The sequence below is a fragment of the Rhinatrema bivittatum genome, chromosome 8 (assembly GCF_901001135.1).
Source record: "Rhinatrema bivittatum chromosome 8, aRhiBiv1.1, whole genome shotgun sequence".
Lineage (NCBI taxonomy): Eukaryota > Metazoa > Chordata > Amphibia > Gymnophiona > Rhinatrematidae > Rhinatrema > Rhinatrema bivittatum.
In genome coordinates, this window is record NC_042622.1 from 95,798,166 (window position 1) to 95,811,093 (window position 12,928).

The 12,928-nt window shown below is 41.1% G+C and overlaps 1 protein-coding gene across 2 annotated transcripts in view; it reads left to right on the forward strand.

The window, feature by feature from the left end:
• The window catches only part of INPP5E (inositol polyphosphate-5-phosphatase E), a 42,547-nt gene that overhangs the window by 11,442 nt on the left and 18,177 nt on the right, over positions 1 to 12,928 (forward strand). For both annotated transcript variants that reach the window (XM_029612486.1, XM_029612484.1), the window contains one exon: positions 4,901 to 5,024. In XM_029612486.1, coding sequence (XP_029468346.1) covers positions 4,901 to 5,024 — 124 coding nt within the window. The remainder of the gene's footprint in view (positions 1 to 4,900; positions 5,025 to 12,928) is intronic.

Sequence of the window (12,928 nt, forward strand, 5' to 3'; positions counted from 1 at the left end):
GCTACTGTTGCTATTAATAGCAATGACTATTTTCTAAGTCAACTTAATTAACAGCAGGTAATGGACTTCTCCTCCCCAACCATTACACTACACCAAAGTGAAATTAAAAAAAAAATTACCCCTCCAGCACTGCTGAAATTTAAAAATTGAGCCCACCCACTCCAGAAGCCTCTTAACATCCATAGGGGTCTCCAAAGTTGAACTAGAACAGGTTCGATCCCCAGCTGCTCCTGCCTCATCTGGTCCTGTTTACAAAATGGATGCTGGTCAGCTTTGAGGCCCATGCCATTCTGTTGTAAGGGCGTTCAGCTCAAGCCCATACAATAAAATGGCACCAGGCGTAGGAACTTCTGGCACCATTTTGAAAATGGGACCAGACAATGCAGGAGCACCTAGGGATTGCAGCCCCCATGGATGACGTAAAAAGGCATCCGGTGAGGAGGAGAGGGAACCTAGCGAAAACCCAGCAGGAGAAGAAGTGGGGTTTCAGTGTTTAGATGTCAGCACCGCTGTTATGTTTGTACATTTCCAAAACAAAAAGAACTGGAAAAGCCCCCTTATTTTCAGCCATTTTGTTTATTTTGTTTTTCTTAATGAAACAAAGTTTGTGTTTTTGTTAAGTTTTTCATATCATTTAGAAAATGCATGCACATCCCTAAAGCAGACTATTAACTGCTCACATATGTTGATTACTGTGGCAATCTACTTTTCCTGTTCAATCCTGGATCAGTCCAGACTCCTAGGATTATGCCTTCCTTCCAGCAGAAGGAGACAGAGAAAGTTGCACTGACATATAACCCAGAGTGCCACCTGTAGTCCCTCAGTATTTCTCTGTCTCCAGCATATAGTAGGGGTGCAATTCTTGCAGTCTGGAGAAAAAAAAAAAGGGAGAGAGAGAGAACAAAGATGTTTTATTGTCCCTCCCGGGTGTTGAGGGGAATGAGCAGGGGGTCGGGGACCCTTTGTGTGTCTCGGCTTTTCACTGCCGGGGGGTGAATAGCTGGTGGGGCCAGTTCCCTCCCCCCACCAGGAGAACAGGTGGAATCTGGCAGCTCTTCGCATTGGGAAATGCTCTGTGTTTTTCCTTCCTCTGTTTGAATAAAGTTTAAAAAAAAAAAAAAAGACGGGGAAGAAGTGAAACAGAGTGACAAGGTTTTTAGCGGCCGGGAAGGCTGCGTTGGAACCTTGCAGGGCTGCTGGGAGGTGAGTTCCTTGGTGGCATTGCTGTTTGACCACGAGGCACGGCAGGGCTGCTTTTGCCATGAGGTCAGGCCCTGTTGCAGGTGGTGCAGCATTGCTGGTTTTGATGGCACATGGCAGTGTATAGCACTCGTGCGGCAATGCTTGCATGTGATTGTCCTGTGCTGGGTTGTGTTTCCATTGCCTCTTGGTTCATCCATATCTGGATGAGTGGCTCATTTGGGCAAAGTCGGAAGCCCTTGGGGCTCGTGTAGCTTAGGTCTTGGAGCAATTGGGGTCTCTGGGCTGGGTGGTGAATTTGACAAAGAGTCATCTCACTCCATCTCAGGTTCTGGAGTTCTTGGGAGTGTGTTTTGACACCAAGGTAGAGAAGGTTTTCCTTGTGGAGAGTCGTATTCTCAAGCTGCAGAAGCAGGTACGCAGGTTGTTGGATGCAGCGGTACCCAGAGTCTGGGTGTTGGGCTCTATGACCTAGACATTGGAGCTGGTCCCTTAGGCACATATGAGGCCCCTGCAGTGGTCCCTCCTTTCACATTGGATCCTTTGTTGGAGCTGTTTTACCTTCCACTGTTGCTTGAGGAACCTGCCAGGTCCAGTCTTTCATGGTGGCTTACTCAGAGCATCTAAGGCACAGAGTGAACTTGGAGGTTCAAGACTGGGTGGTAGCTACCACTGACGCCAGTCTCTGTGGCTGGGAGGCAGTATGCCAGAATCAGTCGGCCCAGGGGCAATGGCCCAAGGAAGAGAAGCCCTGATCTATCAATCGCTTGGAGACGAGGGCAGTGTGGTGCGCATTACTTGCTTTTCTGCCTCTGTTGAGCGGTCACATCTTGTCAGACAAAGCGACCATGGTGGCTTATATCAACCGACAAGGGGGAACCAGGAGTCGGGCTGTAGCCCAGGAAGCTCAGGAGTTGTTTCTCTGGGTGGAGCGGCATCTGGCAATGCTCACGGCATTTCACATTGCTGGAGTGGACAATGTACAAGCGGATTTTTTCAGTCAGCAGAAACTAGATCCAGGGGAGTGGGAGCTGTCGGGAGAGATGATGGCTCTGATATGTTTCCGGTGGGGTACTCCCCACCTGGACTTGATGGCATCGTGGAAAAACGCCAAGTCGCAGAAAAGAGCACAGAGCAGAAGGCATAGATGCTCTTGTTCTGCCTTGGCCCCAAGGAATCCTCTTTTATGTGTTCCCCCGTGGCTTCTGGTGGGAAAGCTGATACAACAAATAGAAAATCACCCTGTGGAAGTGATTCTGGTAATGCCAGAGTGGCCAAGGCGCCAGTGGTTCACGGATCTGGTCAATCTGACAGTCTACAGTCCACTGCGGCTCACTTATTTGCCGAACCTTCTTTGAAAGAGTCCGATATTTTCGGATCGGGCGGTTTGCTTTTGTCTCGCGGCTTGGCTTTTGAGAGGCAGCATTTGAGAGAAAAAGGATATCCAGGGGATGTCATTATTAACTTGTTGCAGGCTAGAAAGACTTCCACCTCTTTATCATATGTAAGGGTCTGGAAAGTCTTTGAGTCCTGATGCGCTGGTCAAGGAGTAATCTTGACTCAGGCCTCGATAGCTCACATCTTGACATTTTTACAGAAAGCTTTGGAAAAAGGCTTGGCCTTTAAGCTCGCAAGGTTCAGGTTGCGGCCTTGGGCTGTCTTCGAGGCAAGGTACATGGAGTGTCGTTGGCTGCTCACCTGGATGTGGTTCGCTTCTTTCATGGGGGGGGCAAAACATCTGCGTCCTCTGTTCCGGAGAATATGTCCCTCATAGAACCTCAATATGGTCCTTAGAGGGCTATGTGTGGCTCCTTTTGAACCTTTAAGAAGGGCAACTGTAAAGGATCTCACATTGAAGGTGATGTTTCTGGTAGCCATTTGTTCTGCCCATAGGATTTCAGAACGTCAAATGTGTCGTGCAGAGAGCTTTTCCTGAAGATCTTGGATTCCGGAATCTCTTTGAGGATGGTGCACTCTTGTCTCCCGAGGGTTGTGTCAGCTTTTCATTTGAACCAGACCATGGAACTTCCGGCCTTTCTGGATTTGGACGCGTCTTTTTTCCCTTGCTCATTTGTGGGATGTTTGCATTTTCGTTAGGATTGTTATGGGGATAATCTTGGTTTGGGTACAGGTCAATACTGAGGGATTGCAGGTGGCACGCCAGGTTATATACCAGTGCCAGTGAAACTTTCTGTCTCTCTCTGCTGGAAGGGAGGCATAATCCCAGGAGTCTGGACTGATCCATGGTATTCCAGGAACGAAAATTAGCAGATAATTAATTTTCCTTTCTGGTTTTGCTTGCAAGAAAAGTAAGTATTCAAACTTTGTTTTGTTGTGCTGTTGGACATTTTTTGTAACGGCAGCAATAACTTTCTGAATGGGTGTATTTTATCTGCTCGTGTCTTGGTAGATTAATACACCCTGAGTTTCTCCTTATGCCCCCATCTCTTTCTCTTGGGATACTGCATCTCAGGAAGCATGTGCTCCGCCAGGCACTGTTGCTCAGAAAAGACTAGAAATAGAAAGGTCAGACTGACTCTGTCTAGTCTGATTGGACCGTATGGCATTGAGTTCCTAGAAATGCCCTGCTGCCTCAAACATTCAGAATAGATCAGCTGGGGTAACGCCCGCTATTTTAGAGAGATCTCAGAAAACAATAAAACAAAAGCAACAATTGAGGCCTGATTTTCTGAGGGCTGAATTTTAAGAGTTGCTCGTGTTAAAAGGTCCATATAGATGAGTATATAGGAGGAGCACGAGCAGCTCTTATTTTAAAACTGAAAAAATGCATGCGTGCATATGTGTGTGAGCGCAACAGAATGCATGAAAAAAGGGGCGGATTAGGGGGTGGGGCATTCCGGGGCAGGGCCAACATTTACGCACGTAAATCCTGCTTTTAAAACTGGCGAATGACTTGCACATAGGGCTGTTACCTACATATATTTACTTCTGCTCTTTTTCAGGTTTAAATCTGGAAAAAACTCACTATATAGCCAAAATCTGACTGGTGAGGGGTCGGGGTAAACTGGGGGTAGTGCAAGTTGAAGACTCAGAGGGGTCTTGATGACCTAGAGATAGACTGGGCAAACTGATTACTTCCTTTGCTCACGCATGTTTTAAAAAGTGCTCACTTGCGCATGTAAAAGCCAAGCCCTAAGTTACATTTCCTTGCGTAACCACTTAAAATTAGGAGCACACATATGCACGCTAGGGGCGTTATTATATATTATACGCACTCACTTGCGTAGACGATTTAAAGTATGCACTTTTGTGGGCGCACGGACGCTCGTTTTAAAATTACTGGCCCTGCTTTTTTACTCCCACAGACACAGAATGGAGAAAAGCCTTAGTAAATCAGGCCCTTAGTTTAAATTAACAATATTTCCTACTGGAGAAGGCATTTCTTGGCAACAGATGCTTTTTCTGGGCTAAATGCCCACTGCTCTGTCATTAACTCCTTTAAGCAATACTCGGACTACCAGCAAATGCATTGGCTAATAGCGAATTTTAAGTTGAAATAAGTAAGGTCCAACTGCGATGATGGACTATGGGCAGCCCAATAATCCTGGGAGAATGTCGGGAGATGTAGGAGTTTTGGGACTTTTCTTGGTATAAATGATGATGCCAGGCATTGCTGGTTAGGATTTCTGGGGCCCAAGATCCGGTCTTTCTTTTTAATTTTTATGCTGTTTCTTTGCAGGAGTTATTTGGAAGGTAGTCTCTTGGCTAACGGTGCACTCTTAGGGGCAGATGAACTGGACCGCTACTTCCCAGACCGGAGAATTGCCATTTTTGTGGCCACATGGAATATGCAGGGCAAAAAGGTGACACCTTCCTTATTTTAAAAGCTGTAATTAATTGCTTGTCAGGCAGCCTAAGGCTGAGGTGTGGCTACATGGGGGCTTCCCTCCTTTAGCACCTTCAGTATTCTGGGATGTACGCCATTAGGACTCATGGCCTTGTTTATTTTCAGTTGTGCCAGTATATTTAATACTCCCGCCCCAGTAAATCACAATGTGCTCTCCTCCCACAAGGTGAACTGAGGAGCAAATGAAAGGTGAACTTAGAGAAAAGTTTTAAAACCAGGGGTAAAACATTTAAAAGTGCAAACATGTAAGAATACATTTTTAATTAGATGCCTAACTACAAATGAAAAGAAAACATTTTTTGAGGAAACATAGAAACATAGAAATGACGGCAGAAGAAGACCGAATGGCCCATCCAGTCTGCCCAGCAAGCCTCACACATTTTTTCTCTCATTCTTATCTGTTACTCTTAGCTCCTTGTTCTATTCCCCTTCCACCCCCACCATTAATGTAGAGAGCAGTGATGGAGCTGCATGCAAGTGAAATATCTAGCTTGATTAGTTAGGGGTAGTAGGGGCAGTAACCGCCGCGATAAGCAAGCTACACCCATGCTTATTTGTTTTACCTAGACTATGTTGTACAGCTCTTGTTGGTTTTTTTTTCTTCTCCCCTGCTGTAGAAGCAGAGAGCCATGCTGGATATGCATTGAAAGTGAAGTATCAGGCGCATTTGGTTGGGGTAGTAACCGCCGTAACAAGCCAGCTACTCCTCGCTTTGTGATTGCAAATCCTTTTTTTTCTTCACCCCTGTCGTTGAAGCTATGCAGGATATGCGTGAAGCATCAGTTTTTTGTTTTTGTTTTTGTTTTTTTTTTTTTTTCCCCTGCCGTTGAAGCAGAGAGCTATGCTGGAAATGCGTGATGTATCAGTCTTTCTCCCATGCCGATGCAGCAGAGAACCATGCTGGATATGCATGGAAAGTGAAGTATCAGGCACATTTGGTTTGGGGTAGTAACCGCCGTAACAAGCCAGCTACTCCCCGCGTTTTGAGTGCGAACCCTTTTTCTTCTCCTTTGCCGTTGTAGCAGAGAGCTCTGCTGGATGTGTGAAGTATCAGTTATTCTTCTCCCCTGTCATTGAAGCAGAGAGCTATGCTGTATATGCATTGAAAGTGAAGTATCAGGCATATTTGGTTTGGAGTGGGAGGTTTCATATGGTGTTATATATCACTACACCCGGTAGTGAATTCAATATTAACCAGCCTCCTCCTGCCTGATATTTTTATATATATAATCCAGTGTGTGTTCACCCCTTTTTTTTTTATTTTAATGTTTTCTGTGTCTTAAAAAACCCCTTAAATATTAGCTGTTACCAGTCCATGTCAAAGCATCTCATTTTTTGACTGCAATATTTATGTGTAACATGAACCATTAATCAGTATAAAAACGCCGTTATACTCTTTAATTTTCATATTGTCCATCAACTAAACTGAATATGAAATTTTCCCAACTTATCCGAGTATCAACGTTTCCCAACAAGGCCTTGTTTCAGATCCGTAGATCTTTCTTCAGGGGATTTTCATCTACTTCAAAATCGTCGGAATCGTTCGGCGCTTCACAATGGCTCTGCCTCTTAATCACGTCTTCATAATCGCCATTTTGTGAGACAGAGCATTGTGAAGCGCCGAATGATTCCGACGATTTTGAAATAGATGAAAATCCCCTGAAGAAAGATCTATGGATCTGAAACAAGGCCTTGTTGGGAAACGTTGATACTCAGATAAGTTGGGAAAATTTCATATTCAATTTAGTTGATGGACAATATTATAAAAATTAAAGAGTATAGCGGCGTTTTTATACTGATTAACGGTTCGTGTTACACATAAATATTGCAGTCAAAAAATGAGATGCTTTGACATGGACTGGTAACAGCTAATATTTTTTAAGGGGTTTTTTGGACACAAAACATTAAAAATTAAAAAAAAAAAAAAAAGAGCACTCTGGGAAACATTTTGGAGGTGTCTGGAAACTACACATTTACATTTAATTTCTCAAAAAAGACGTGATGTGGACATGTACTGACACCCTGCGTGTTCCTGCTAACAGCCCAGCTCTCCCCAGAGACTGAGCTGCCCCTCCCTGGCTGACGTCATCGGGTGCGGGGGTACTTTAAAGTAAGACTCTCACTCAGTTGGCATCGCGAGCCTAAGGGGGTCACCCCTTAGTGCTCCCCTTTATGCCTCCCCTGGGTGCCTCCTTTGTCTCATAGTACGGATTTTTAGACAATCCATTTCACTCCAGTGATCCCTTCATTTTTAGACCTGATTCTGCCTCTTTGGTGTTTATTCTTGTAAGTACTTTTAAACTTTTTCTAAAAATGGAGGAATTTCAAATCCCATGTAGAATTACCAACCATCGGAAGATTTCATCCGGTACGCAGAGACCAATACCGAGGAGTGAACGAACACTAATCCCAGTATGAATTACATCAAAAGCCAGTTTAATGGCCCTAACCGTGCTGTTGCTTTCTTTATTTAATGCACAATCAATTTTTAAAAAAATTCCCGTTTTATTGGATCATTTACAGGATTATAAACCTGATATATGTGGTAGTACAGAGTTCTGGCTTAAGTCTTCAAATTCTGTGTTAGTTAACCAACCACCTGGTTCTCTATATGATATTTTTTCTGTTCCCAGACCTACAAAGAAAAGAGTAGGTGGAGTAATGTTACTATCTTGTAAAAATTTGCAATTAACGCTACAAAATATTAGCATTTCCCCTCAATATGAGAGAGCATTTTTTAAAATCTAAATCTCTTCAGATTTATCTAGTCTACACTCCACCAGGTCTTCTAGAACTAAATTGTTTGCCTTTAATTAAACTATTCTCCAGCACTCTCGATCTAAATATACCCACCATAATTTTTGGTGATTTTAATTTACATATAGATGTTTTTCCTTTATCAGACCCATGTGAGATAGTATTATCGAGCTTAGAAGCACTAGATTTTAAACAAATTGTCAAAACAATTACCCATCAAGCTGGGCATTCTCCAGATTTGGTATTTATAAATGAGGCCTTTAATATAAAAATACCTCCCAATAGCCAGCCAGTACCCTGGTCAGACCACTATCTTATTACATCCACCCTGCTATTTAAGATACCGTCGGCAGAACAAGCCCCCTCAATAGTAGAAATTGAATTTAATAAGATCTTCTGTTTTACAAGATTTTTTTAGTGTTCTTCCAGAAGCCCTTTCAAAAATAGATATGTCCTCTACATTAGCTGCTGTTACTTCAACTGTAACTGATTCCCAAGAATTGTCAAAAAAGCTCTGCCCATTCTCAAGAAGCGGATAATCCCCCACGACATTCATAAAGCCCCTTGGTTTACGGCTCAATTAAAAACTCTTAAACAGGCCTTATGTCGCCTAGAAAAGGACCTGGTGCAAAACTCGTAACTCCTCTACTTTAACCCAATATAGAGTAGCCTTGCATAAATTCAGAATTGCCATAAATACAGCTAAACGTAATTTTTATGCTGAAAAAATTCACAAATTTCAGTTCAACCCAAAAATCCTATTTTCGGATGTCTCAGATTTTATAAAACCCAAAATTTCTTCTATATCATTGGACAATCTTCAAGATAAAACTTCCAGATTTGCTAACTATTCTTCCGATAAGATTTTATCTATTCTCAATAAACTATCACCCACAATTAAACAATCCATTTCACTTCCATTGAACTCTTCTATCAGTTGGTCAAATTTTGATTTAGTTTCTTGATTAGAAATTGTTAATTTTCTTAAGAAGGTGAATCCAGCAGCGCACCCCCAAGATGCGCTATTAAATCATTACAATGGGTACCAGATATTGTAGCTTGGCCTCTAGCCGACATTATCATTGTGTCCTTAGAAGAAGGCTGTTTTCCAGACACACTTAAATGTGCAGTGGTTAAACCCCTAATAAAAAAAAAAAAAATAAAAAAATTTAGATCAGGAAAATCTAGCTAATTACCGACCCATATCTACTATTCCCTTCCTAGCTAAACTTCTAGAAAAGGTTGTTAACAAACAACTGATGGATTATGTAGAAAATCAACTGTTCTATTCCTCACAATATGGGTTCTGTGAATCAGATAACACTGAAACTCTCTTAACATCTCTCTCAGATATTATGCTGATAGGTCTTGATTATGGAAATTCGTATCTTTTAATTCTTTTAGATATCTCGGTGGCCTTCGATACTATAAACCACGACTCTATGATCTGTAGACTTCAAGAAATTGTCTTAAAGAAGTGACTCTCAACTGGTTTAAATCCTATTTCTCTAATAGATCCTTTAGGGTGAAAATAGGTATAGCAGAATCCGAAAAGGTAATGCTTACCTCAGGAATACCTCAGGGTTCATCCCTTTCTCCTACGCTGTTTAATATATATATGGCCCCTTTGTGTAGGCCACTAGCTGGCCTAGGATTAGTACATTACATCTTTGCCGATGATGTTCAGATCCTCTTATCAATCAAAGATTCATTACATAATACACTGAAACTCTGGGAAATTTATTCCAATGCCATAAAGCTATACAAACAAAATCTTTACACAGCACTAGCACTTTATATGTATGTACGTCATGGTTTGTTTACTACACCTCTTAATTGAATGTATAATCTAACAGTCTTTATTGTAGTCACAGGTCAGATTAGACATCACTGAACATATAGCCATTATTATGAAACTATGTAACCGAGCTTATCAGGCACCTCCATTACTAATAATAGGAAAAGATGCATGTACAATTTAAGATATGTGCCCCTATGTAAACCGTTGTGATGGTAATATACTGAACGACGGTATAGAAAAGATTTTAATTAAATAAATAAATAAACACGTGTCACTTTCGTTAAATGATACTAAAACCGAGATTCTTTATATTTGTAACAAGATGACTGAAAGAATTTCTTTAGACATTAGTTCAAATCCATCCCCATCCAATATTAAGCAAGAAGTTAGGGATCTTGTTACTATACTAGATAGCGAACTCAATTTAAAGGCTTATTTATTTATTTATTTATTTATTTTTAATTTTTATATACCGGAATTCCTGTATACAATACAAATCAATCCGGTTTACAAGTAACGAAAAGGTTGCCCTGGTCTGGGAGGTTAGACCGGGGTTTTTTTTACATGGAACATTGAACAATAACAATCAGCCATTGAACCTTATTACAACTATTTAACCTTATTACAATGAACATTGAAAGTAATAATAATTATATTTAACAAATTTAACAATTAACAAAACTTTAACCGTGTAATGCAGTATGTGTGAGTTCATCTTTTTACAAGGAATTTTAGTAACGAGTATGGTCTGCAAAAAGCGGCTATATAAAGGTGAATAACGACTGTTAAATAGACATGAGAATGAGTAAGTGCGGGTATGGAATTGAGTGTCAATGTGTTAGTGACACCCTGCAATGGTTGGATTTGAGAGACAGGAGGAGGTGCCTAGTTACACTCTGGGAATTGGAACGCTTGCCTGAATAGCCAGGTTTTTAACCTTTTTTTAAACTCTGGTAGATTGGGTTCGAGTCGAAGGTCTGGTGGGAGCGCATTCCATTGGTGTGGTCCCGCAGTGGAGAGTGCTCTTTTTCTTAGTGTTGATTTGGCCGGAGCTGCGACTAATGTGCCTTTGTAGGCGCTTCTGATGGGTCTGGCAGATGAGTGTGGACGAAGTTGGGTTTGTAGAGATATAGGTGCGTCGTTAAAAACCTATATCTCTAAAAAAAAAAGTTGCTTATAAAAACAAAACAAAAAAAAAAAAAGTTGCTTATATAAAAAAAAAAAAAAAAAAGTTGCTTATAAAAAAAAAAGTTGCTTATAAAAAAAAAAAGGTGCTTATAAAAACCACAATAAAGGAGGGTTTTTATAAATTGCAAATTCTGAAGAAATTAAAACCTTTGTTACATAGTAACGATTTTCGAGCAGTCCTCCAAGCCCTTTTACTATCTAAGTTGGACTATTGCAACGCTCTCCTACTGGGACTTCCATTGTCGGCTGTTCGCCCCCTGCAACTCTTGCAGAATGCTGCCGCACGCTTGCTGACAAATTCTAAGAAATTCGATCACATCACTCCCATCTTGATGGACCTCCATTGGCTACCTATTTACTTCCGTATTCAGTACAAATGCCTGACTCTTATTCATAAAACCATCTATGGCAACAACACAGAATGGTTAAACGCATCTCCTCGTATCCGTATACCCTCCCGTAACCTACGATCCTTAGGCAAGGCTTTACTCCCGGTTCCTTCACTTAAATCTGCTCACCTAAATGCAGTGAGGGAAAGAGCTCTCTCTTTAGCGGGACCAAAACTCTGGAACTTGCTACCAGTAAATATTCGATTAGAGGCTAGAATACAACCATTTAAGAAACCACTAAAAACATGACCGTTTGAACAGGCTTTTAATACGGCAGAATAACATCCTTTTAGTGACTCCCCCTGAAATTTAGTTAGATAAAGAAGGTTTTGATTTTATAATTTTAAATATCTTAATGAGGTTATCAGTAGATTAGGTAGGTTTGATCAGTATTGTATTTTATTATTTTGTAATGTGGCAGTATAGAAAGAGTATGAGATTTAAGTGATTTTATAGGGTTTTATTTGCTGTTTTAATTTTAAGGTTTTTTTGAGACAAAGCATTAATGCCTTGTCTCCAAGTTTGCAATGTAAACCGACGTGAAGTTCACATAATATGTTCAGTATATAAAAATTCCTAAATAAATAAATTGTTTCCATACAGGGGAAAAATGTGTTCACTTTCATGCAGCTCAAACTCCACTTAACTGATTTAGGCAGGTTAACTCTTCTTACCTGCATAAAAGGTGCCTAAGTCTTTGACATTTTACCCCATATGAAATAAAATATATTAGACAAAATGGAGATTAATCACAGAAGTAGCAGAGCCGAGATTTTGAGCAGTCTGGTTAGCCTTGCTACTGTAAGATTAGTGCAGTCTATAAAAGAATAAAAGCTTGACGGTAAGAAAATCGCAAGGCAATGTAGTATGTACTGCAGGCAGGGCCTCTGGATGATCACATTAGTAACTGAAGGTGCTTTGGAGATCTTGGCTCTGCAACAGTAATTTTTTCCTGTGGCTGCTCTCGTCTGACTACCATTATCTCCCCTGAGAATGATCCACAACAGACTTCATTTATTTCTGGTTGCATGTGTGACGTTCTTTCCATCTTTTCGTTAGGTCCTCTGTTTACAGAATAAACCAACACGTGAGGACACATTGATGTAGTCAAAACCATACACATTGAATTGACTCCAGAATTAAAAGGGAAACTGCCTTTTCCAATTTAGCATCGAACATTAGCAGGGTAATTTTCAAAGGAAAATGTAACGTACTATTGTAGCAATTTTCAAAAGCCCATTTACCCGTGTTAAATGCACTTAACGTGGGTAAAACCTTATGACAATTCAATAGATTATACTGCAGCAATTTCATTTGAAAATGACCCTGTAAAAGAATCATTCAGACCAAAGTCCCATTGTTTTGAGATGTTAAGAGAGTTTGGGCACAAGTGACTCTGCTCCCACAATATACAGCACAATTTGCCATTGATGTCACTTGGTTTGCCGTTTCAAACTCTGTTGTCTTCAGTCTTGCAAGATTTTGTTTCTGTTCTGGCAATTTGTTGTCTTGTAGCAGTTTTCCAATCATCTTTAAAACTATAAAATGATCTTACAGTCTTGGTAGGAGGAGGAGGGTGGGGAAGGTAAGACCTCAGCGGCCTGGTGAGAATGAGTGTGTGATTGTTAAAGTGGGACTGTGAAGGTAGGTGTTGGTTTGTTAAAAGGCCAAGGTGGGTACTCCATGACTTGCATTGTTCCTATCCTGGCAGAGGAAATCACCTTC